General features: G+C 40.5%; 1 protein-coding gene across 2 annotated transcripts in view; it reads left to right on the forward strand.

Annotated features, from left to right (window-relative positions):
* Window positions 1–15,765, forward strand: part of ap3b1a (adaptor related protein complex 3 subunit beta 1a) — an 80,768-nt gene extending 65,003 nt beyond the window's left edge. For both annotated transcript variants that reach the window (XM_033647035.2, XM_033647034.2), the window contains exons 24-27: window positions 1,037–1,121; window positions 1,778–1,875; window positions 7,678–7,816; window positions 15,590–15,765. In XM_033647035.2, the coding sequence (XP_033502926.2) occupies window positions 1,037–1,121; window positions 1,778–1,875; window positions 7,678–7,816; window positions 15,590–15,743 (476 nt within the window). In that variant the 3' untranslated portion in view covers window positions 15,744–15,765. The remainder of the gene's footprint in view (window positions 1–1,036; window positions 1,122–1,777; window positions 1,876–7,677; window positions 7,817–15,589) is intronic.
* The last annotated feature ends 8,791 nt before the right edge of the window (window positions 15,766–24,556 follow it).

Consider the following 24,556-nt stretch of genomic DNA (forward strand, 5'->3'; position numbering starts at 1 on the left):
GAATAATCCCTTTAAATTAGCAGTTTTGGAAAAACCTTTATGAGTGATTGACAGTAGTGCAGAAGATGATAATAGATTTTGTGTTGACTGCATGTGTCAGAAAGTGATAAGGTAGGTTTTTAGTTCATTAACTTGCTGACTTTAATAATCTCAATTGCATATTTCCTTTGCGGACAAGTTGTTCTTACACATATTACCACTTATTCACTAGTTGAAATGTGTTAAAAACCTAGGAAGGATACATGTAACTTTGCAGTTTCAATAGAAGTCTTTACTTCAGATGATATTCTAAATAGTTTATGCTATGGTTTATACTAACACAGAAGAGGGAGGATACAGGGAGTGTAAAATAAAGAAGGTAAAACCAGAGAATGCATGTTAGAGACCGTAAAGGTTGGATTGGAAGTGAGTCCATGATGGCTCTGTTTTCAGAGGGTTTTCTCAGGAGTCTCTTCTCTTCTCTGTCTGTAGAAAGAGTTATACAGTAAAATAGCGCTGCTCCGCGGAGAGAGAAACACAGGCCGACTGGGGAAGCGCGGAGGATGTTTCTGTCTGTCTGTGTTCTTCTCATCCTTAACCCCCCTCCTCCCCATCCTCCTTTCTCATTCAGCTGTCCAGACTCTCTCTTCAGCATTTTTTTTTTTTTTTTTTTGCCTTTACTTAACTCTGTCTTTCGTCCGCTCTGTCTGTCTCCCTCACCTCGTCCCTCTTGATGCTGATGCTCTCTTTGACAAGCCTGTTGTTTTGGAAATATGCTAGTCCTTCATGTGTTTTTTTTTTCTCTCTCCCCGAGGCTAGAGGTGTGGGGGGGGGATGAGATTGAAGGATAGATTTCTCACACACGGTGGCCTTGCTTTGTGAAGTAGAAAACACAAGTGGTGTGGATGCCTGTCTGTTCCACTCTGCTGCTGCCCCCCCTCCCTCCACCACCTCCTATCCCTTTGCTCCATCCTTCCCCACGTTGCACACTGTGCCCTTGTCACTCACTCTTCCTTTTCTCCTCTCGTCTTTCCTCCCCTCTTTTTTCCACTCTCAGAGCGGCTGGAGCCAGAGGCCTCAGTGACGGTTTCCATGGGTATTGACTTCAGCGACTCGACACAAGCAGCCAACTTCCAGTTGTGGTAAGACAACTTGACATCCGCTCATATCAAGTCAGGCTTTTTTTCCCTCTCAGACCTACATCTCTTTCACTACCCTTTTCTGCTACTGCTCTCCAGATTCAACATCACATCTCCCTCGTGTGTCTCTTTCTTTTATGTTCATTTGCATCCTCTCTTACCTTTTTCCTCACTCATTTGTTCTTTGGTAATTCTCCTTTTCCTTCCCTGCTCTGTGCCAGCACTCCCAGGTGAGACATCAGCCACAATTGATCTGGGTTCACTGGGATAACAATTATTCCTCCAGTAATCAGCCCCAGCTCAAATCAACCTGCTGAATGCCATCAGCACCGCTGCTCAGCTGATCAATAACCTTATCAGAAAATCTGTTCAGGATGGGGGAATCAATCTGGCCCAAAATGCCATTCACAGAGTGTGGTTTGCAAGGCAATCAGAAGAGAAACATTTAATACACAAGCAAAGCAAGAATACATACATGTGCACAAAAGACGCACACTGTAGCACGTCATCCTTCATTCACTCAGGTTAAAATGAATTTGAATTAGGGGGGAAACATTGTCTTGCAACAAGTCCGACCTCACAATTATCCTACTTCACTCTTTATGTTAGATATCCTGTAAATGATTCACTAATGCTTTCCTGTTGTTTTCCTCCCGCAGCACCAAGGAGGACCAGTTCAGTGTGTCCATCCAGCCGGCTGTGGGTGAGCTATTAATGCCCAGTAGTGTGACAGAGCAAGACTTCAGCAAGGAGCAAGGTGAGGTATATTTGTATCAGTGTCCTGTTATAAGCCTAAAGCACAATGAAGATTGTTGTAATAATTACCACTAAATACAAGCTTGCATTTTTTTTCTCCTGAATCAAATTGGTGATAGAGGAAGAACTAATCCCTTTCTTTTCTGTTAGTGTTTCAAGACTGTTGGTGTTTTGACGTGCAGAGCAACCTCACAGGATGACCTACCAATGTGATGTGTGCATTTGCAGTGTGTTCAGGAGGCGAAAAAATACATTCCAAATGACATGGCCATACTTTTCACCATATTTATAGAGATAATACCACATTCTGATTTCATTTCATTTCATACCTGACAGAATGAGCTACTCTACTTTTAACCACATTTCAATAATACTTGACACAATAAGCTACTATACTTTTAACTATATTTACAAAGATAGTAGACCATCCTGATAGATCTGTCAATATTGGTAGGTCATTCTGAGCTGCTCTGCTGGGTCTCAAATAAAAGAATTATCTTTCCTGTTTGCCCAAATGTCCACAGTCTTTTTTGCAAATCAGCTTCTGATGATAATATTCTGATTAAAAGATAAAGCTGGCCATATTCTAATTTTTTTTATTTTCAGCAAATCTCCAGAACCAAAGTGTTAGTCCGTCTCTTTAAACTTTTTGACTTCCCCACCCTCATACTCTTCTTACTGATGCCATGAATCTTTAAAAAAAAGGCTGACAAATCTATAGTTATTTATTTTTTGAAGCCTCAGCCCTGTCGTTTTTAGCAAACGTCACTCAAACGAGAGGAAATTGTGCATTTATTTGGGGGTTTTCAGCTGTGGATTGTTACACATTAGGTACGCAATTAGGGTTGACTCAAAGTAAACCCTTAAAATCAAATCAAACTTTATTTATAAAGCCTCTTTCATACAAACATGCAGCCCAAAATGTTCCACAGAGCATGATTAAAACAGCATAGATAAAGTGATGTACAACATGTAAATAACTAGAGAGTAAAACAATAAAAGATAACATTTATAAAATGAATAACATTAAAAAAGAACATGTAATGAACATGTAAAGATAAGGGGGGGGGGAACAGTAGAAAATACTAAAGAGGAGACTTAAAAACAGAGGCAACAAATGATGAAGCACTATTAAGTAAAAGCCAAGTGAAAAAGATATGCCTTAAGGTTTAATTTAAAAATGTCCACTGAGGTTGAGTCCCTCAGATGCTCAGGTAGACTGTTCCATAGACTTGGGCCACTGTGGCTAAACGCTGATTCCTAATGGATTTTTATTGAAATCCATGGGATGACCAGCAGGCCAGCAGTAGAGGATCTGAGGGACCTGCTAGGTACATATCTAAGAAGCATGTCCAAGAGATGGGCTGGTGCCAGACCATTCAGTGATTTCAAAACTAATAAGAGAATCTTAAAATCAATTCCACAACTGATAGGCAGCCAATGCATTGACTTTAAACAGGAGTTATATGTGCTCTCTGTCTGGTCTTCGTCAGTATTCTAGCTGCTGTATTCCGAACAAGTTGTAGGCCGCTAACACCTTTTTTTGAGGTAGACCAAACAAGAGAGCATTACAGTAGTCAAGCCTAGAGGTAAAAAGGCATGCATAAGTTTTTCTGTGTCAGCCTGAGAGAAAAACTGTCCAACCTTGGCAATGTTTCTGAAGAGATTAAAAGTAAGACAGTTTGGTGATGTCTCTAATGTGTGATTCAAAATGGAGTGCCCAAGTTCAATATGATGATCATGGCCTGAATGATACTGGATTTTTGAGGTCTGTATTGATATAGATAATATATATGTGTAGGTATAGATGGGTTTTTTTTAAATGGACACAGTGGCTTGCAAAAGTTTGGGCACCCCTGGTCAAAATTTTGTGCAAAAATTACTTTTTTAATTTCAATCTTTCACAGTTTCAAAATAACAAAAACAGGAAAAGGGCCTAAAGCAAAGGTTTGGGCACCCTGCATGGTCAGTACTTAGTAGCTGGAATTGAATTGAATCCATTCTTCCCTCTACCTGTGAAATGTTCCCCGTGCCACTGGCTGCAACACAAGCCCAAAGCATGATCGAACCGCCAACAGATGGACAGGAGTTATTTCGATGAAATTCTGCACCCTTTTTTCTCCAAACATACCTTTGCTCACTATGCCCAAAAAGTCCTATTTTAACTTCATCAGTCCACAGGACTTGTTTCCAAAATCATCAGGTTTTTTTTTTAGATGTTCCTTTGTAAACTTCTGACACTGAATTTGAGGACACAGGAAAGGTTTTCTTCTGATGACTCTTCCATTAGGGTCATATTTGTATAGGTGTCGCTGCACAGTAGAACAGTGCACCACCACTCCAGTGTCTGATAAATCTTCCTGCAGGTCTTTTGCAGTCAAACAGGGGCTTTGATTTGCCTTTCTAAGAATCCTACAAGCAGCTCTCTTGGAAAGTTTTCTTGGTCTTCCAGACTTCAAGCTGGCCATCACAGTTCCTGTTAACTGCCATTTCTTGTTGCACATTTTTAATCTGACTCTTTTAACTGATTGTATTCCTAATATATGGAAAACAGCATTTGTAACTCCTCTGCACAAAAGTGGCCCCTCAAATGAACTGAATAATTACTGTCCAATTTCAAAACTACCCTGCTTAGCGAAACTATTAGAACGTCTGATAAGCAACCAAATTAGATATTTTTTTATCTGAACATGAAGTTTTAAACATCTATCAGTCTGGTTTTAGACCTGGACATAGCACTGTGTCAGCAATTGCTAAGGTTATGAACGATATCGCTAGACAGTAAACTTGATTGTGTTGCCCTTTTTATTGACCCTTCTAAGGCCTTTGACTCGGTTGACCATACTATCCTTCTTGAGTGTCTGCATAATATTGGGCTTGATTACAAGTCATGTAAATGGGGTGAGAATTATTTATCTGGTAGATCTCAAGCTGTGATTAGTGATGGTCTCATATCGGAATTTTTGAATATATACAAAGGGGTTCCGCAGGGTTCTGTTTTAGGACCTCTGTTATTTTCTATTTATATCAATGATTTTAATTGTGGTATCAAAAATAGCTCAATTCATCTTTATGCTGATGATTCAATCATATATTCTTTTGCTCCCTCTGTTGAAATAGCTCTGAGTAATTTACAAGATGACTTCTGTTGTATCCAAAGAACTCTGACTGATCTTAAATTGGTTTTAAATCCAGGAAAATCAAAGTACATGATTTTCACAAAAAAACAAACAAACAAAAAAAAAACAAAAACGCACTGCTGACTTAAATAAGATCAGCCTTGCTACTGCTGATGGGACTCCCTTGGAAAGGGTTTCCTGTTATAAATACTTGGGTATCTGGATTGATGACAAATTGTCTTTTAATTTACATGTTGCAGAACTTTTAAAGAAGCTGAAGCCTTTATTGGCATTCTTTTAGAGAAATAAATCCTGTCTACCTCAGCACTGTAGAAAGCAATTAGTACTTGCTACCTTTTTATCGGTTTTAGATTATGGTGATATTATTTATATGCATGCTTCTCCCTCTATTCTTAAACCACTTGACACAATTTATCATTCTGCTATTAGATTTATTACTGGCGATGGGTTCATGACCCATCACTGCCAACTCTATCAAAATGTACTCTGGACTTCCCTGGCTCTGAGAAGGGAGCAACACTGTATATTGTTTATCTATAAGGCATTGCTTAAAAAACTCTCTCTCTATTTATCGAGCTTACTGAGTTTTCGATCTTTAAACTACCCCACTCGTGCACCAAACTCACTGGCTCTTAATATCCCAACTGTTAGAACGGAGGTAGGAAAAATTGCTTTTGGTTATTTCGCTCCTCTTAAATGGAATAATCTGCTGTCTCAGCTTCAGTTGGATACATGGATTCCTTTTAATCATTTTAAACGCATTCTTATTGACCTCATGCTTTCTGAATGTACATGTACTTGTTGTCTTCATTATATGCTTCTGTGGTGTGTATATTATCGTTATTGATACGTATTGTAATGTGTATTGAATTGTATTTATTGTACTGTAATCAGGGTGCCATTGGAAATGAGAGCTCGCTCTCAATTGGCCCTCCATGAATAAATAAAGGTGATATAAATATTTCATAATTACGTTACGAACTGTGGAAAGACCGACCTGAAAACACTTTGCTATCTTCTTAAAGCCTTCTCCTGCTTTGTGGGCATCAGTTATTTTAGTTTTCAGAGTGCTAGGCAGCTGTTTAGAGGAGCCCATGGCTGCTGATTGTTGAGACAAGGTTTCAGGAGTAAGAGTATTTATAAAGCTTTGAAATTTGTATCACCTGGCCTTTCCTAACAATGACTGTAAACAAGTCATAGCCCTAACAAGCTAATTACCTCTGCCAAGGAGGTTATGTTTTCGCTGGTGTTGGTTTGTTTGTCTGTTTGTTTGTCTGCAAAATAACTCAAAAAGTTCTGAACGGATTTTGATGAAATTTTCAGGAAAGGTTGATAATGGGACAAGGAACAGATGAAAAAAATTTGGTGGTAATCGGTTGAAGTGGATAAAATTATAAAATGGCGGGAAATCCAAGCTGCTTGGTGGAGGTCTGCGCTCTCCGAGTGCTTTTCTAGTTAAGGTCTGAGACCCTGGTAAAAGTTGTCTGAGAGCTCAAATATCTTGGGGTGCCCAAACTTTTGCAGGGTGGTCCTTTTCTTTTTTCACTCTAAACTTGTACAAAACAAAAATAATACACTGATCTTGCTTAAAATGTTGAAAAGCATGTTTTATCTTTAACTTCATGCCTTTTGGAGATCAGTTTCTCACTTAACGGTTCACAGTAAACAAAATTTTGACCATGGCTGCTTTTGCATGCTACTGTACATAATGTAAACAGGGTTTTAACAATAAGAAAATATAGAATATCACCAGACCTATTCTAAAAAAGGCAATTTAACTGTTAAAGATGAATCTAAAACACATTTTACAGACCTAAAGTGAAATAAAATCATAGTAGCCAACCTCTAATAAACATTTCTTCACCTTTGTCATTAAGGCAGAATGCTTGCCTCTTATGAAGCACTTAATGATATTCCCCACACACACACAGAGGCGCACACACCTGTGGAGCTACATCCTGTGGCAGCTATTGAGAGCTGAGAGCATACTCATATCTAAGCCATCAGTGTGCTCTTAAGTGCCTGCTTAATGCTGCTTCTGCCTTAATTAATCTTCATTCGCTGTGTTTTGAGCTCTACTGAATACACCTTGCACTAAAAAAAACACACCAGAGCAGAACAACTTGCTTTGCTGGAGCTTTTTTCTCTCTAGCAAATTGCTGCTTTATACTAATTGAGTGAAGTTAATTCATGCTTTCAGTTTACAGGTTTTCATTATATTTGCCTTTAAGACCTCTTTTATTTCTGCCTAACTTGTGCATATTTATCTCCATTCTTTCTCCCAAATTCTTGCTCATTACTAAGTGCACATGAACTGGCCCTTTGCCTTCAACTGGGAGTCTTTTTTGCAACTCTATTTGTAATATTAAAGAAGGCACCCTTTTATTTTTAAGCATCCCCAGTTACCATCAATCTGTTTTATCATGTTGTTCCATTAGTGGCAGCCCTGAAATCAAGTCCCAAAATACTTTGTATACAAAAATTGTTATTGAATATTTTATATGTATAACACTTGACCGTGGAGTTGTGATTATGCCCATAGCTGCTATATATTAAGTTCAAGTTTATATTAGACAAATACATGTAATTAACAGGAGGACCAGAATTAAACTCCTGTTTGCATAGGTTGTTCTTTGATGGTTTAACATTTTGCATTCTCTCAGGTAAGCTCCTGGGCATGAATGAGACGTCTGCAACCATCACCATGGCAACAGCAAACACCTCCAGCCAGGCCATCAGCAAGCAGGTCCTGTCTGTGGCCAACGTAGGAGTGGTTTCATCCAGCAAAAACGACTTCCACAGGTGAATTCTCCAGAAATGCACACACATTTTATTCACCACATGAATTCTTCATTTCCACACAGTGGACCTCCAGACACATACGACCTTGATCACTTTTGATGACCTGGATAAGTCAGTAATAATGGAAACAGGCCTTGTTGCAGGGGCGACATAAATATTTCGTTAGCACCAATAGTTTGGGTTTCTTCAGTTTGAGAAGTTATCCATCAATTTTAACCTTCTATTAAATGAGTCAAGTCCCAATGGGATCTAATTTGCAAAGAGACATGAGTACATGTAAAATAATACAGCATACTGAGGAACAGTAATATACATTAGGATATAAATACATGATGGGAACTACGGAAAAACAAACTAAAGTAGAAAAAATATGTTTATTTGATTTAACAGCATGTTCCTAAAATGCCCCAAGTGTATGGAAACATCCACTGAATATTTTGACTGCACATTCAGGCATCAGCAAGTTCTGTCAGGGAATGTAGTGATCCCAGAATCTTTCTTTGAAACTATTTTATGAGTTTGTTCTGTCTGAGAGCTAAAAAGACAGTGTGCCTGCGTACATGTGCCTTGTGTTTTTATGTGGAGTTGAGTGAAACGGTGTGTATGCAGGTATCATAGAGTGAAAGTGTCTGTGTGTCCCCCACCAGCCTCACACAGACATGCCAGGGGAATGCCCTGAGAAGCCTGGCTGTGTAATTGGTGTACACAGAGTGTGCTAATGAGCTTCCTCCTCTGTCACGCACACCCGAACACCTGATAGATAATTACACCTCCCTCTCTCCCTCTGTTTCCTGCTCTGTCTCTCTTTCACTTCATCCATGCACCCCCCCCCCCCCCCTCCACCCACCCACCCATCTGTCTCTCCCTCCACACCGCTATCTCTCTTTCACTTCCTCTTTGTCTTTCACTCCATCCCTCTGCGCCATGCTCTGTCCTCCTCCTGCTCGTCTCTTTCTGTCTGTCTTTGTATTATCCTGCTCTGTGCAGACATGTCTCTGTCTTTTCGTCTTTTGAATGATCTCATGTTCGTGATAATTTCTTTTTTTTTTTTTTAGGAATAGGGGAGACGTAGGAAATGGTGGATAACTAAAGGACAGTGAGGGAGTCAGAGTGAAAGAATAAGAGGGGACAGTAGCACAAGGGCACAGAGAGCTGAAAGAGTGAGTGGAAATCAATGTAAGCCAATGGGAGAGGCCTGCATCCAATAAGCCCATACTTCATTGAGAATAACCAATAGCTCAAATGACTCCATGCTATCAATCTCTCTCCTGCTTCTGTGACAGTTTAAGAGGAAGACAGTCTCCCAGTGTTGCCCGTCCTCTTAATGAAGACGCTCCTTTCAGTGTTGTCTGCCGGTGATGACCGGCTTTTCCACATTGTCCTTAGAGAGATGATGGAGTTCCTTGCTGAAAAAATCCTCAGCCATTGTCTTCTTCTAAAACGTCTTTGAGAAGTTGTAGCAAAGATCTCTAAATCTGTCCATTTATGGTTTTGATTCGGTGCCAGTGACTGCACAAGTTTACACATTGGGGTGGCTCAGGAAGTAGAGTGACACACACTGAGTGTGCGTGAATGATTATCTGATGAGCAGGTGGCACCATGTATGGTAGCCTTGGCCACCAGTGTGTGAATGTGTGTGTGAATGGGGTGAAAAGGGCTTTGAGGGGTTGCTAAGACTAGAAAAGTGCTATATAAATGTGGTCCATTTACCATTTACATGTTCAAATAACAGAGAGAAATTAGTGCTGCCACTGTTATTCAATTAATTGTTTAGTCAGTCAACATTAAAGTTAAAGATGTGCTTTGCAGGATTTTACTAAAAACAATGTAGTCTGAACAGAAGTAATCCCTCTCGTCATCACTTGTGACCCACTCACAGTGTGTGACAGTGTATTTACCTTCGGAGACTTTGCTCACTGCCTGGATTTTCGTATTTTTTGTGTTCGAGATGTTTGTGGGCGTGTACCACCACATAGCTCAGATGGGGTTGGGGGTTTATAAAAAGATAGCGACCAGGTGAGAGACCGCAGCCAAGAGACTCAGCGCAAAAAAACCGCACATATAGCGATGCGAAATGCCAAACCTAAGAATCTGGGGTTGGCTTATACTTTCACTTTTGCTGGCGAGCGTGTTAACAAACTGTAATCGACAATCCTGCATAGAATACCTTTAATCTTAAACAGTTTTGCCAGTCAGTGAATAAGTTAAGTCATTTTAAAAGCAAAACAGTCCAAAAAATCCTTGGTGTCACCTTTTCAAATGTGAATATTTTTTGGTTTTCTTACTTTTCTATCACAGTAAATTTAGTATCTTTGTTTGACCAGCAGTCAAAAACCCAAACATGTAAATGTTACCACGGGCACTTATGATGGGCATTGTTCCCTATTTTCCAAGATTTCATAAACACAAACAATTATTCAATATAATGAGAAAATTATCATTAAAGCAAACAATAGTTCATACATCAGTAGTTGCAGCCCTAGTTATGATTGTGCTTTTAATTTTCCAACTTGATGCTGGAGCAAGTTTGTATTTCTATCATTCATTGTTTTTGTTGTTTTGTTTGGAAGCAGCTTTGTTTCATAATTCTACAGGCAATGAATCATTCATGCTTAATTTACACTACATTTCCCTTTTCCCATTATCTGGATCCCAACCGAGAGTGGTGTAACAATAGGGCAGCCACTAATAACTATTTTCATTATTGATTAATCTGTATTATTTCTACAGATAATTTATAATTCAGACTTCATTTCAGACTCACAAGAGGGCCCATAGCAAAAAAAGAGAAAAAGACATACAAGTTAAAAGCCATCACAGTTCATCATTGTGGTGGTTAATGTCGAAAACATCGAAAAATGCCCATCGCAGGTCCACAGGGGCAAAGATGATGTCTCTGAATGTCTGAACAACAGTCAAAAACCCACCAAATATTAAATTAAACTAAATTGAATTGATTTAATTTTTGTAATATAAAACTGTAAGGTGCAACAAATCCTCACCTTTTAGGAGCTGCAACTGGAGGATGTTTGGATTTTTTGCTTGATAAATGACAAACTGTTATTTAATTTCAAATTGTTGTTGATTAAATTTCTGCCAGCGGGCTCATCCTTTTAACACTAGTAATTTTAGTCCTGGAGTTTTTGTGTGTTGCTGCTGTGCATACTTTGAATAACACACACACACACACACAGAGCAGAGCGATCGATCTAATCGGATACACCCACTGAGAGCTTATTGTGGAGGTCACTCGGCATTAAATGTGATGTGTGAGGTGACCTCCATCCAGGACCCCTCTCTTTCTCCTATGATCTCCCCAGAAAAAGGGTCCTCTCATCCGGGTAAGATCACACAAGCTATCTGCCCTCAGAGGAGCGAGAGCTTAGCTTTAATGTAGAAAAGGATCTCAATATGAATCCTAAGAATGACACAGTTCACAACACACTGCCTGTGCTTTAAACTGACCTCAGAAACCTCACTGCATGATAAATGGCAGTATTGGAGGTAACGTAGGTTTCTGTTTAACAAAGCAACAGCCTGCCCCGACACCTCCCCTCGGCACCTTTCCATCCCCTGCACTCCTCTTGTTTATCAGCAGGGTGCAGCACTGCTTTTCCCAAACAGGCGTCGAGGCCCGAGCGGAGGGGGGATGCCACTGAAACACAGAAATTGATTGCTGGAAAGGAGGATGGCAATAAATCAAGCAGGAAAGCAAATGTAGAAAACGCTGTTCTTGTTTATGTCTAAACAGGCGGAATAGAATAAATGTGCTCTATTTTTCAGTCCGTTTGAAAGCAAATTTGATCGAATTTTGCATGCATTGCCAATCCCTCTGGTTAGAGACTAATTTTCAGGGAAAAAAACTGAACCCCTTGATTTATAAGCTATGCTTTCTCTTTACTTTACACTTTGATATAATTAAATTATGTTTCTCTGAACATTGTGAATTTTCCTCTTTTCGGTGAAGTTGAATTCTTGTTCCTATTTAAAATTTAATTGACTATCATTTATAACCTGACTAATTAAACGCCCAGTCTCTTTATTACAGATTGCTACAGCAGACAGTGTGACTTATGATATATCTTCAGATGATACAAAGAGTGCAATGTAACTGCAGTCTATTAACAACCCACATTACCACAATGAAGATACAACATGAAGCCACATTTACATGTTAAACTCAGTTGTTGGCAAGGTTTTCCTCGAATCTTCGTTGAGTTAAGTTCTTGTCTCCACTTCCCATTTTGTTTCCCATCAGCCTCTGCAGTCTGTCCTCTTCTTCCTCTCACGTCCGTCTGCCTCTCTGCCCTTCGAGTGCAGTGCTGCGGTTCGTCCGTATGGCCAAGCTCTGGAGATGCGTGGAGGGTTCCTGCTTCTAATTGGGGCTAATAGCTCTGGCCATCTGCCTGGTCTGAGTCTGCTCGCATGTGTTCGGCTCTGGTCTGGCCTCACTGACCACTCAGCTGAAGGACACTCCTCCACTTGTCCACCTGGCCAAGAACCGGGATGGAACAATAATGTCCAGCTGTAGCCACTGCACGTTTGGCCTCAGCTTTTCTGAGTTTCTGATTTTGGTGAAAACATCATGCACAGTAGTCAGTTTTTGACCCTGACCTCGTTTCCAGAGAGTTAAAGCTGGTTGAATGTTTACGTAAGATGCATGGGGCTTGTGCACTCGCTGTGGGTTAAGTCCCGCATTCTTGGTAGCAGAATCCTCTGCGTCCTCTCTGCGTGAGGGTGAATGTAAAGGTGGAGCCCACTTTGTGTTTGCAGTGGTAGGGTGGAGGGGAGGCAGATGGCACACACAGGCTCCTCTGCACTGAGGAGAATCGCAGATAATTGGAGAGTGATGCTTAGCCGCAGCCCTGCCGATCGATGCCAATCCGCCTGCTCTAAGTCCAGGGGTTATGCTTTGCTTTTCTTTCCATACACTGCAATTAATCCAGTGTTTAGCCCAGTGTGTGAAGAGTGCAGGAGAATACCAATGACCCGTTTAAGGCCCGCTTGTCCTTAATCTTTCCCTTCTAGGCCCTAAAAATGCACTGGTGTCGTGTTAGATGTGATGCAGAACTGGTCTTTGCACCTCAATGTCCACATGACCACAAACAGCAAAGCGAGAATATTTTTCGAAGCAAACACGCTTGGAAATCAAACACAATCAAAACATGCTGTTGCTTCTTTCACTCGCTCTTATTACCACACATGAACAAAGGCCCACAGCGGCGTCTCCTGAGACGAAATGAAAGCAGCCTCCGGGTAGTGTTAACTGGCTGAGTAAATGATAGATTTATATCCTAAATCCATTAGCAAAGCCATGGGGACCACATAGACACCTTAAGCTGCTGACAGTAGGGGCGAAGAGAAGGGACCATGTATGTTTACTGTACATGTTTTCATGATTGTGTGTTAAATGGAAACAAAATATATGTACTTTTTGCATGAATAGGATTTTTTTATTGTGTTTTTAAAGGGTTGGAACAGATTATGAAAGAGGACATAGCCAGATTTGCCACAATTAGAAATTTGGATTGATACACAACCCGTGAATTATTTACAGAAGTGAGAGCAGAGCAAAGAGGTTGGTATTTTTTGAGAGAAATTAATCCTCTTCTTGAATGGCTTGTGTTTCCTGCTGAAGTGGCTAATATTTTAATTAAGCCTGAGGAGGACTCTCTCTCCTCCCTGAGAGCTCCCTGATAAACTCCCTCTCCTCTGTTGATGGTAATTTAGCAGCTCCCCAGAGACACACCCAGACACACTGGGTTTGTGAGCCAGCTCCGTTTTATTGTGTATGCATGTCCCCTTAGTGCCCCCCTCGCCTCCCGCCTCCACGTCTTTAGCGTGTGCGTGCTAATTGGCGGACGTGCTAGCCGCTCCTGCCACTCAGCACGCCGTCACGGGGCTCCGTGACAGTGCCTGTCCACAGGCCGTCCTGTGGGGGCTCTTCACAGGCTTTAGTCAGGCCTAAGTGGGACTCTTTGTGGGCTGTTTGTCAGGCCTAAGCAGGCTGCCACGGGGGGTCTTTGTTGCAGGGATGTAGTGCTAAATGGAGGCAGATGGCTGGGAGTTAGCCACGTGAGGCCCAGAGATGCAGAGGGGAGAGGGGGCTCTGCTCGGCTCTGTCGCCCTCAAAAGAGGGTCACACTGGGTCAGAGCCCCTGTCTACCTCTTGTTAGCGCTCTCAATGGGGACCATGTGTGCCCAGATTTGCCCCCAGTCTACAGGGACTGTATCCAAGGAAACAGCGAACCAAGAATTCTCCCAATGGTCCAGAGGGAGCCGGTGGGACGGGGCATCCCCCATAGTGGTCGAGAGGCTCCCACACACTCATAGACACCCACAGTCCATAAAAACGGCTGACTTCTGTTTGATGGGCAGGGAGGGCGTGTCTCACCCCTAATGGCTCTTTAGTCAGCTGGGATAATACACTGTCTGTTACTCTGCTCTCTATATTTCCTGTCACATCATTTTCCTGCTTTGTCTCATTCACTAATTTCAAGTAATTACAAGGTGTGAGGTGTAGAAGAATTTTTTTAAACATGAGGTTTTACTGGTTGGGGGATAAATTTCAGTTAAGTGTGTAGGTTGGGCAGTCTCTAATATTCAAAGGTGCCTGATGTTTGTTATGCAGTCGTCACTGTGGGCTTCACATCCTGGTGTTTCATGTGAATTCTGAAATTGCAGTAAATTGTTTACACTTTCTAAGTAAAAAAGTCTTAGGCTGATAAAAAGATTAGACATTATGTTTAATTTCAATTGAAGACATATTTCATATACTAGAAATATGATGATAGAAATGTACACTAAAAGTAGTGATGTAGGCTTGGTTTAATGCACAGATGAGTCTCATTCTTTAACAGCTAGAGCTAGTGTTTTATTCCTGCCAGAAAACTACACGTATGTTTTTATTCTCAAATAGCATGACATACCCGACCTGCTACAATATCCTGCCCAGTAATGACCAATTATTCAGATACATGTTAGTTTCCATACACCATTTTTCATTTTTATTTTTGCAGATACGTTAAAAAAAACCCATAAGATTTGTTAGACAGGTGGATGAAAAATCTTTATGTTTATTTATTCTGGATTTTTCTTTATGTTTTTTTTTCTTTTCCCTTTCTGGTTTAACGGTTTCAAATATTGGATGACTGATCCTTCACTCAAGGACATTTACAGAAGTTCATTCAATCAACTGAGACTTTGGGCGACAGGCTAGCCACACCAGTCATATAAAACGGCACTTCACTGTTTGGATGGGCTGTAGTAGCCAACAGAGCAAATATGGAAAGAGATAGAAGGTGATGTGTTTTTGGATGAAGCAAAACCTTTGTTTTCTTTTTCAAAACAATGTGGCGGAGGTCTGATTCATTCATCTCTCCCTCCTGATCTAACAGTGAGAGAGGTGTCTCTGGAGCCAACAATCCCCTCAGCAGCAGACTCCACTGTAGCTTTGTATTGCACTAAACTCCAAACCCGCCCACTTTGAAGCATTCTAATCAAATGCAAAAGGTTTGAGTTAAAACCCTTGTATAACTGTACACCAAGCAAATATTCTGTTTCACAGTAGAGGAGCTAAAGACCCTCTAATTTCTTACAGGACTTTAAAATTACATTTCTTTCGCTGTTACTGCAGATAGACAACAGAATGTGTTGTCAACAGTTTTTATAGGAGCTTTTTCTTTGGCAGTGGGCAGGAAATACCAAACAGCTCATTTTCAGTCTGTCTCAGTGGTTTTTGAAGCTGACCCATGATCTGTAACTCACCTGCAGGTTTGCTGGGCGGACAGTCAGCAGCGGAGCACTGGTCTTGGTGTCACTGGAGCTGAAGGAGTCCTCCACTGCCCTGCTAACCATCAACACAGAGAAGAGCGTCATGGCGTCCATGTTGCTCCGAGACCTCAAACAAGCCCTTGCCCAGGCGTAGAGACCCCCCCCCCCCCCCCCCCCCCACTTTCTTAAGTAAAGGTAAAGGGGAACAGCGCTTCATTAAAGATTTCATATATTTTATTTTTCCGGTTAAGGACAATTCAGGCAGTACTTGCAAATGCATGGCACTTTTATCCACAATACAGCAACCGAAGAGCTGAACTTTTGTCACTGACACAGAACTGGAAACAATGGAAGCGTGCAGCGTTTCTTATTTTTCTGCTCTGTGGTTTTTGGAAAGGATTGTCCTGAATCGCAGGAATAAATTTGTGAAAAAAGTGATGATCCCCTTTAAAACACACAGAAGGCATCATAGAAGTGATAATACAATTTAAAATGTGACCCGCATACCTTCTCCTGTAGAAGTCACTCCTAAACATGACACTACTCCACCCAATCATGTGAAACCAACTGGTCATTTACCTCAGTGGTGACCATTTAAATATAATGCCATTTATGGGTTTGACCAATGTTATTATGTACAAACAGCTGTACATACATTTTGGGAGAAAGAAAGTATCGCTGCCTCACTTTTGGTGCTACAGGCCAATTTTTCTGTCCCTCTTTAATGTTTATACAGATTGAGATACTCCACTAAAGCATTGATGTCTGACTGTATTTCATCAGCATTTGTGCCTGAGCCAAGCCACTCTGTGTTTGCATTGATGGACTTTGTTCTTTATGCCAAGAGAAAGAGAAAAGGAGGATTTTCTCAATGCCATTTAGACCCATCTCAACACTGTCATTACATTAATAATCTTTGGGAAGCTGCTGCAGCACCAGACGAGCCTCTGTCCCTGATGTAGTTTTACATTCCAACCTTTCCACTGCCCCTAAATCACATTTATTAAAGTGCCTTCTACATGAAAATAATGTTATTTAGAAAACCAAAACGTATAGACTTAAATCAACAAGGTCTTTTTATCTGTACCGCTTTTGCTGAACAATAAAAAGTGAATTTATTAAAACAATAAACATTTTATTTGCTTGTGTTTTGCTGATGATGACGTTCCTCTGTGTAATCTGATCCGTGTTACCTGATGATGTCTCTCCAGCTGTGATTTATGGTCATTAAGATGAACGTGGCTGAAACAGAAAATCGTTAATGATGAGCTCTGCTAATTGGCAGGCTGAGTCGCGTACCATGTACTCATGACATCATGATTTTTCTGAATCTGTCATTCCACCTGCTGTCATATGTTCTTCCCCTTCATCCACCGATCAGATGTGTTGTATTCTATAAGCCAGCAGTGGTGGAAGAAGTATTCAAATTCCTTATATAAGTAAAAGTCTAATGCCACACTGTGAAAATACTCCACTACAGGTAAAAGTCCTGCATTCAAAACCTCATTCAAGGAAAAGTATGTGAACCTAAAGTATCACAATTCATCATCATTTAGTCAGTTGTATGGTATGCTGTATGATTAGTGCTATATATGTTTTAGGTGGTGCTCATTTTAACTCTTTTATATACTGCTGGGTAGTTTAATCTACAGCAATGCATCATATTCTATGAGATCATCATATGTTTGTAGTGTGGCTGTCCCGTGAGAACCATGTGTCTCTAAAAAGTCAACTTTTTATGCTGTCAGAAAAAAAAAAATGCTGTTTTCAGCTTTGTCATGATGTATTTTCCAGCTGACCCAAGAGTGTTTTTTAAGAGTTAATGTCACTCAAGAAGGAGGAGAATTTCCTCGACACATAAAGGAACACTTCATCCTTCAGTTTATCACAAACATTAACAAAAATAATGTGTGGAGATACGTGGTTTCCACTGCAAGGGTGGTGAAAAACTGTCATCTAAGCTTTCAGACAAATGTAGTGCAATTAAAAAGTACAATATTTGCAATATTTAAATAGAGTAGAAGTACAAATTTGGATAAAATGGAAATAGTCAAGTAAAGTACTTGTACCTCAGATTTGTACTTAAGTACAGTATTTGAGAAAATGTACATAGCTATGTTTCACCCCTGTAAACCAGATGTAGACAAGCAAAGATTCATGATCTGCATCCCAACTAGGGCTGCAACTTACTATTATTTTCATTGTTAATTAGTCTGTTGATTTTTATTTTTTTTTCTGATTAATCGATAAGTTGTTTGTTAGTAAATGATGAAAATGTCCATCAGTATTTCCCAAAGCCCAAGATGATGTCCTCATATACAGTACAGGCCAAAAGTTTGGACACACCTTCTCATTCAATGCGTTTTCTTTATTTTCATGACTATTTACATTGTAGATTCTCACTGAAGGCATCAAAACTATGAATGAACACATGTGGAGTTATGTACTTAACAAAAAAAGGTGAAATAACTGAAAACATGTTTTATATTCTAGTTTCTTCAAAATAGCCACCCTTTGCTCTGATTACTGCTTTGCACACTCTTGGCATTCTCTCCATGAGCTTCAAGAGGTAGTCACCTGAAATGGTTTCCACTTCACAGGTGTGCCTTATCAGGGTTAATTAGTGGAATTTCTTGCTTTATCAGTGGGGTTGGGACCATCAGTTGTGTTGTGCAGAAGTCAGGTTAATACACAGCCGACAGCCCTATTGGACAACTGTTAAAATTCATATTATGGCAAGAACCAATCAGCTAACTAAAGAAAAACGAGTGGCCATCATTACTTTAAGAAATGAAGGTCAGTCAGTCCGGAAAATTGCAAAAACTTTAAATGTGTCCCCAAGTGGAGTCGCAAAAACCATCAAGCGCTACAACGAAACTGGCACACATGAGGACCGACCCAGGAAAGGAAGACCAAGAGTCACCTCTGCTTCTGAGGATAAGTTCATCCGAGTCACCAGCCTCAGAAATGGCAAGTTAACAGCAGCTCAGATCAGAGACCAGATGAATGCCACACAGAGTTCTAGCAGCAGACCCATCTCTAGAACAACTGTTAAGAGGAGACTGCGCGAATCAGGCCTTCATGGTCAAATAGCTGCTAGGAAACCACTGCTAAGGAGAGGCAACAAGCAGAAGAGATTTGTTTGGGCCAAGAAACACAAGGAATGGACATTAGACCAGTGGAAATCTGTGCTTTGGTCTGATGAGTCCAAATTTGAGATCTTTGGTTCCAACCGCCGTGTCTTTGTGAGACGCAGAAAAGGTGAACGGATGGATTCCACATGCCTGGTTCCCACTGTGAAGCATGGAGGAGGAGGTGTGATGGTGTGGGGGTGTTTTGCTGGTGACACTGTTGGGGATTTATTCAAAATTGAAGGCACACTGAACCAGCATGGCTACCACAGCATCCTGCAGCGACATGCCATCCCATCCGGTTTGCGTTTAGTTGGATGATCATTTATTTTTCAACAGGACAATGACCCCAAACACACCTCCAGGCTGTGTAAGGGCTATTTGACCAAGAAGGAGAGTGATGGAGTGCTGCGGCAGATGACCTGGCCTCCACAGTCACCGGACCTGAACCCAATCGAGATGGTTTGGGGTGAGCTGGACCGCAGAGTGAAGGCAAAGGGGCCAACAAGTGCTAAACACCTCTGGGAACTCCTTCAAGACTGTTGGAAAACCATTTCAGGTGACTACCTCTTGAAGCTCATGGAGAGAATGCCAAGAGTGTGCAAAGCAGTAATCAGAGCAAAGGGTGGCTATTTTGAAGAAACTAGAATATAAAACATGTTTTCAGTTATTTCACCTTTTTTTGTTAAGTACATAACTCCACATGTGTTCATTCATAGTTTTGATGCCTTCAGTGAGAATCTACAATGTAAATAGTCATGAAAATAAAGAAAACGCATTGAATGAGAAGGTGTGTCCAAACTTTTGGCCTGTACTGTATCTTGTTTTGTCTACAACCCAAAGATTATCAGTTTACTGTCATACAGGAGTAAAGAAACCAGAAAATATTTGCATTAAAGAAGATGAAATCAGAAAATTTAGATTTTTGTTTTTCTCAAACTGAATAATAGATTATTGAATTAGTTGGCAATTCATGTAATAGCTGACAACTAATCGATCAGTCTTTGCCAATCTAGTTTTGACTGCCATAGTTTACATGAAATCTTTTACGTTTTTTCTGCATCTGTATTCTGTCAGTTGAAGGCAAATGCAAATCACAATAAATGTGACCTTGTAACATATAAAACTGCCACTGCCACTTAATGTAATGAAATAAGTACCCTGTATATTTAAACTGTTTTAATTCCAGCCTGTTTGACCAGAACAAAATCACATCTCACACAAACACTAACGGGATTCAGTTGAACAGAAACACTGACTACAACATTAACGTCAGCTGCTGCAACCCCAGTTTCTGCCCAAGTTAAGATCTGGGATAAAGTGAATCATAGCTGTGCACAGTTCTTTAATGTTAATATTCTGCAGTAGGAGATGAATGAGGACTTTGTGCAGAGAGAATGATGAAAGGGTTTTGGCTCCACTCTTGAGTAAAGATGCTCTTAGTGAACTAAAGCCAATCCACCGCCTAAAGACATTTCTGCTGTGTTGCTCATTGTTGAGTAAAGTTCAGTGCAGATGTACGTGATGTGTTTTAGCTTTGAGTGGGCCGGTGGCGTAGTGTGCTTTGCGTCTGGCTGTCTTTTCCGGCTCATAAATAGCGTCTCTCTGAGGGCTGTGGTGAACACCTGTTAGCTCATCTGTCACAGGAGCTCCACTCGCATCCATCACCTCTCCCTCTGTACTCATTCCCTCAGCCAGCTGTTCCCATTACACACACACACACACACACACACACACACACACAAGCTGCATCAGGCCTGCCAGATACACACACATCATACAGATCCACAGCCACATAGAAGAATTTCAAACTTCTTTCTACATTTTACAAGTTTGTTCACAGAAAGAAAAAAAAACACAACACCTACACACATTGTTTCACTGTTTAAGAGCTTTAATACTCAAATAGCATCTTGACAGTTCAGATACTGACCTCTGTCATTCTACATTAAAATAAGCTAATAAGAAAGAGTTTATAAATGTATGTTACACCTCAGTCCTTTCTTTGAAGCAACACTAAGAGACAGCCACGCTGGTAGCTCTGTATCTGGGAACAGTGGGGCTTTGAGAGAAATGCTAATGTCAGCATGCTAGCGTGCTCACATTGGGCCTCAATCAGAAACTGTGCATACACACAAATAAGTGCTGAAACAGTGCATATGAGTGTTATACACACAATTTTGTTCATACGCTGCAAACAAATTTAGGACTGTTTAGACCATGTGTACGCACAAATGATGAAGGCCTTACTGTCTAAGAAAACGTAAACACACACCTTTTAACTAAATGCATAGCATATTAAAACTGCATTCATTAAAAAAGGCTTTCTTAGACAATTGTGTTTAAAACTGCTAATTTACTAATGTGTTGCCAAAATGTTTAAAAATCTAAGAAACTGACGTCCTTTCATCATCATTAGTTGTATGATATTCAACAATCAAAACTGAGTGTCCTAGTCCTAGCTTAAAATGGAATCTTAAAATGTCCATATTGAAATGTAACAGTTTTGGTTTTCATTGTTTTTAATAACTTGGCCAGTTCTGATTTACCTCCAAGCAGGTGTTAAGATGGTGTATCTTTGCTGGAAGATGTTGCAGCCTGTGCTTTCATGAGAGAGCACATCTTCAGAGACATAACATGTCTAAAGAGAGTGACAAATGGCTTATCAGTCATTACCTACTGCCAAGTCATTCACTTGTATGTACAGAAATAACTTCATCACTTCCTCCATGATACACGTTGAAGCAAATGTATGTCCTTATATAGAGAAATCGGAGCGTAGCAGTATGCTGATTGCTAATAGCTGGCACACAGCTGTCCATTTAGAATGATTCCGATTCACAAAAATACACACAGTGGTAGGAGTAAAGTTGGCCAGTGTACACGTGTCATGAATATGACCCTGATTCAACAACATAACGCAATGAGTGGTGATTAATGTTGCGACCACAGGTAGTATAAAGAGTGACAAAGTCAGCACAGGGAGGAGGTCAGGGTGGAAGGGTGGGTCAAACAAACACAGGACTTTCACTCAGACAGCTGTTTGTGGCCTGTTTGAAACCAAAAGTCAGCGCTGACTTATTGTAACTTTACCTACTTAAGTAACACAACTTGTGTACTTGATGTACTTGTGTCCCATACATAACAAGTGTAATTAGTGTAAACAAAACCATGCTCTGTTTCTCTGTAGTTTTGGTGCCTAAAACTGACTGTTTCACAACGTTAACCATGTGTTTTAAACTGCGATCATTCCGGCACGTGATTTAACACATTTCATGCCACCAACACTTAATGTGGTGTTAAGAGGTCGTAGTCATTTCATGTATTTCCATGTGATCAGGTTGGTTTGTGATTAATGAACTTAATCAAGGTTAGCATGCAAAGACTTTAAACAAAGATGGTGAACAGTGTTAAAATTAACCTGGTAAACATCAGCGTGTTGCCATCATGAACATGTTAGCATTTCATGGTACAACCTTACAGAGCTGTAAACTAAGCTGTAAGTGTGGTTTTATTTTCAATTTTTATTATCTTTTGGCACTTTAGGAGATGTGTAAAATATAGATTAGGGAAAGAGTTTAAATGAACTCAACATAGGGTGTCCTCATACTGATAGGTGCACAAGGGTGTGTGTGTGTGTGCATGTGTGATCCATCTCCCAGTGTTGGCACCTGCTATAATAGGCTCTGGGGAAGGAATGAGAGAACAGGGAGGGGGGCTGCTTCTCTTCCCCTTCACCTCTCCCTCAACATTGCTGCACAGTGACAGCTTGATTTCTTTCCCTCTCTGGGCTGCAGCACAGTGACATGATGGGCCTGTTCAGTTGGTCTTATCACGGTCTGTGTTTGAAGAGAGTAGAAAGAGCGGATGGAGGGGACGTGGGGGGGAAGAGATGGGGAAGGTAAAGCAGAGGATCCCCAGCTGAGGAAACGCCTGTCTGACCTTACCACTGAGAGTAACTTCTCATTAGCCGGCGTGTCTCTGATCAGCCCCTTGTTCATCTGACAGGGAGGCGCAGACATGCAGGCCAAGATACAAACACAGCAAAGCCACTCCATTTTGGTAACTTATGGATTTACCTCTTCTGTTGCAAAAAAAAAAAACTTTCTGTCATAGCAATAATATTAAAATTCAGTCTATGTGAAACTGCACATAGGCATTGAGGATTGGCATAGGTAGAAGGTGACAAAGCTACCAATGGGTGTGGACACTGAATTTAAGTGTTTTTCAACGTGAGAAGTTTGGACTGCTCCGTCAAAAATGCCAGGCGCATAACGCAAAAACAGTGAGCAGAAAGCCTCATTCTCATTAAAAACAATTACAAAGAGCCACCTCCAGCTGCATCATTATTGTTTGCTGTGGAGAAACTGGATGTCCCGTGATGTCTTGCTCTTAAAAAGCAGAGAAATAACCTAATTAAAGCCTGAATTCTTTCTTAATCTGCAGCATGTTAGTGTGGAGGTTTAAACTCGTGTCCTCTCACAGAGTTGGGATTAAAACTAAACTTTCATCTCTGTCAGAGAAAACTGATGTGAGTTCAGATTCTTTACTTACAGCACAGCTATACTCACAGATAACTGAGTGTCAGACAGCATCAAACCATAAACCTTCTCGAGTCTGGACTGAGTGGAGTCCCACAGGCATCAGCTGTGAAGTCTAATGCTTGCTCCACTGCTGTTCAGTGGCTGATGAGTGGAGCTAACTGCTAACAGCCACCGCTGCAACTAACAAACTCCACAAATCTATTCAACAGCTCCACCATCCACAGTCAGACACACACGGCTGACACTGCTGAATTACAGCTCACAACTCACACCAACAGCTTACCCTGCTCTGGTGTGTGTGTTTTTTGTTGGCTAGCAAAACATCCTGGCACTGACTGTTTACTGGAGTTTGCCAGACGCTCATGCGGCATTTAAAGATAATTGCAACCACGGCCGTTCTCTGCTTTCAATGTCCGTTAGTCCACCACGAACATTTTGTCATGTCTCATCGATGAAAATGAAACATAGATTTTGTCTACACTACAAACACTACATCAGAATGAAGCTTGTTTGTCTATAAAAAAAAACAACATTCTGTGAATTGTCCATGGAGCAGCTCTAGACTTTATATTTGGTGACATCAAAAGTCATGGCCTTATTTCTCTGGTTTCTCTTGTTCACAAATACTGATTGAACCTTCCTAGACCATTGAAATAACATACTGAAATTCTTAATTTAGGTCATGTTCCCTTTGAAGAAATCCCCAGAAATCAACTAGGCAACATAGCTGAAAGTCATTCTTCTCTGCAGAGATGCTACTTCAAGTATTTTTTACATCCAGACTTGAGTATTGTCACATTTTGTTGCAGTCTTCCCACTTACAACTGTAATTCTTTGAAGTGTTCAGAATGCTGCAACTAGAAAAAAACAAACATTCTCTTCCAGAGGTTTCTTCCATTTTTTCCCTGTTAAAGGTTTTTTTGGGAGGGGGTATTTCCGTATCCGATTGAAGGTCTAAGGACAGAAAGTACTATATGATGTTCAGTTTGTCAGGGCTATAGAAATGAAATTGACTTGTTAAATTGCACAAAAAAACAAAACATATTTTCTTGCTTTACGTCCTGGTGGTATCTAGTCCTGCACATGGTTTAGTTACTGTTTCTTTGTTAGATAATATTTTCAATCTACACAGCAAAGTCTGCGTCTAACTGGAAAAAATCAAGACAGAGTTTCTAGAAACAAGGAGGATGACCTGTCCCTTTGATATAAAAACAATTAACGAACTGTAAACTCCGTCATTATGCTTGCATGCAAACTGATTACTTTCTAAAACTGATAGTTAAAGACTCATA

This window comes from Epinephelus lanceolatus, chromosome 19 (genome assembly GCF_041903045.1).
Source record: "Epinephelus lanceolatus isolate andai-2023 chromosome 19, ASM4190304v1, whole genome shotgun sequence".
Classification (NCBI taxonomy): Eukaryota; Metazoa; Chordata; class Actinopteri; order Perciformes; family Serranidae; genus Epinephelus; species Epinephelus lanceolatus.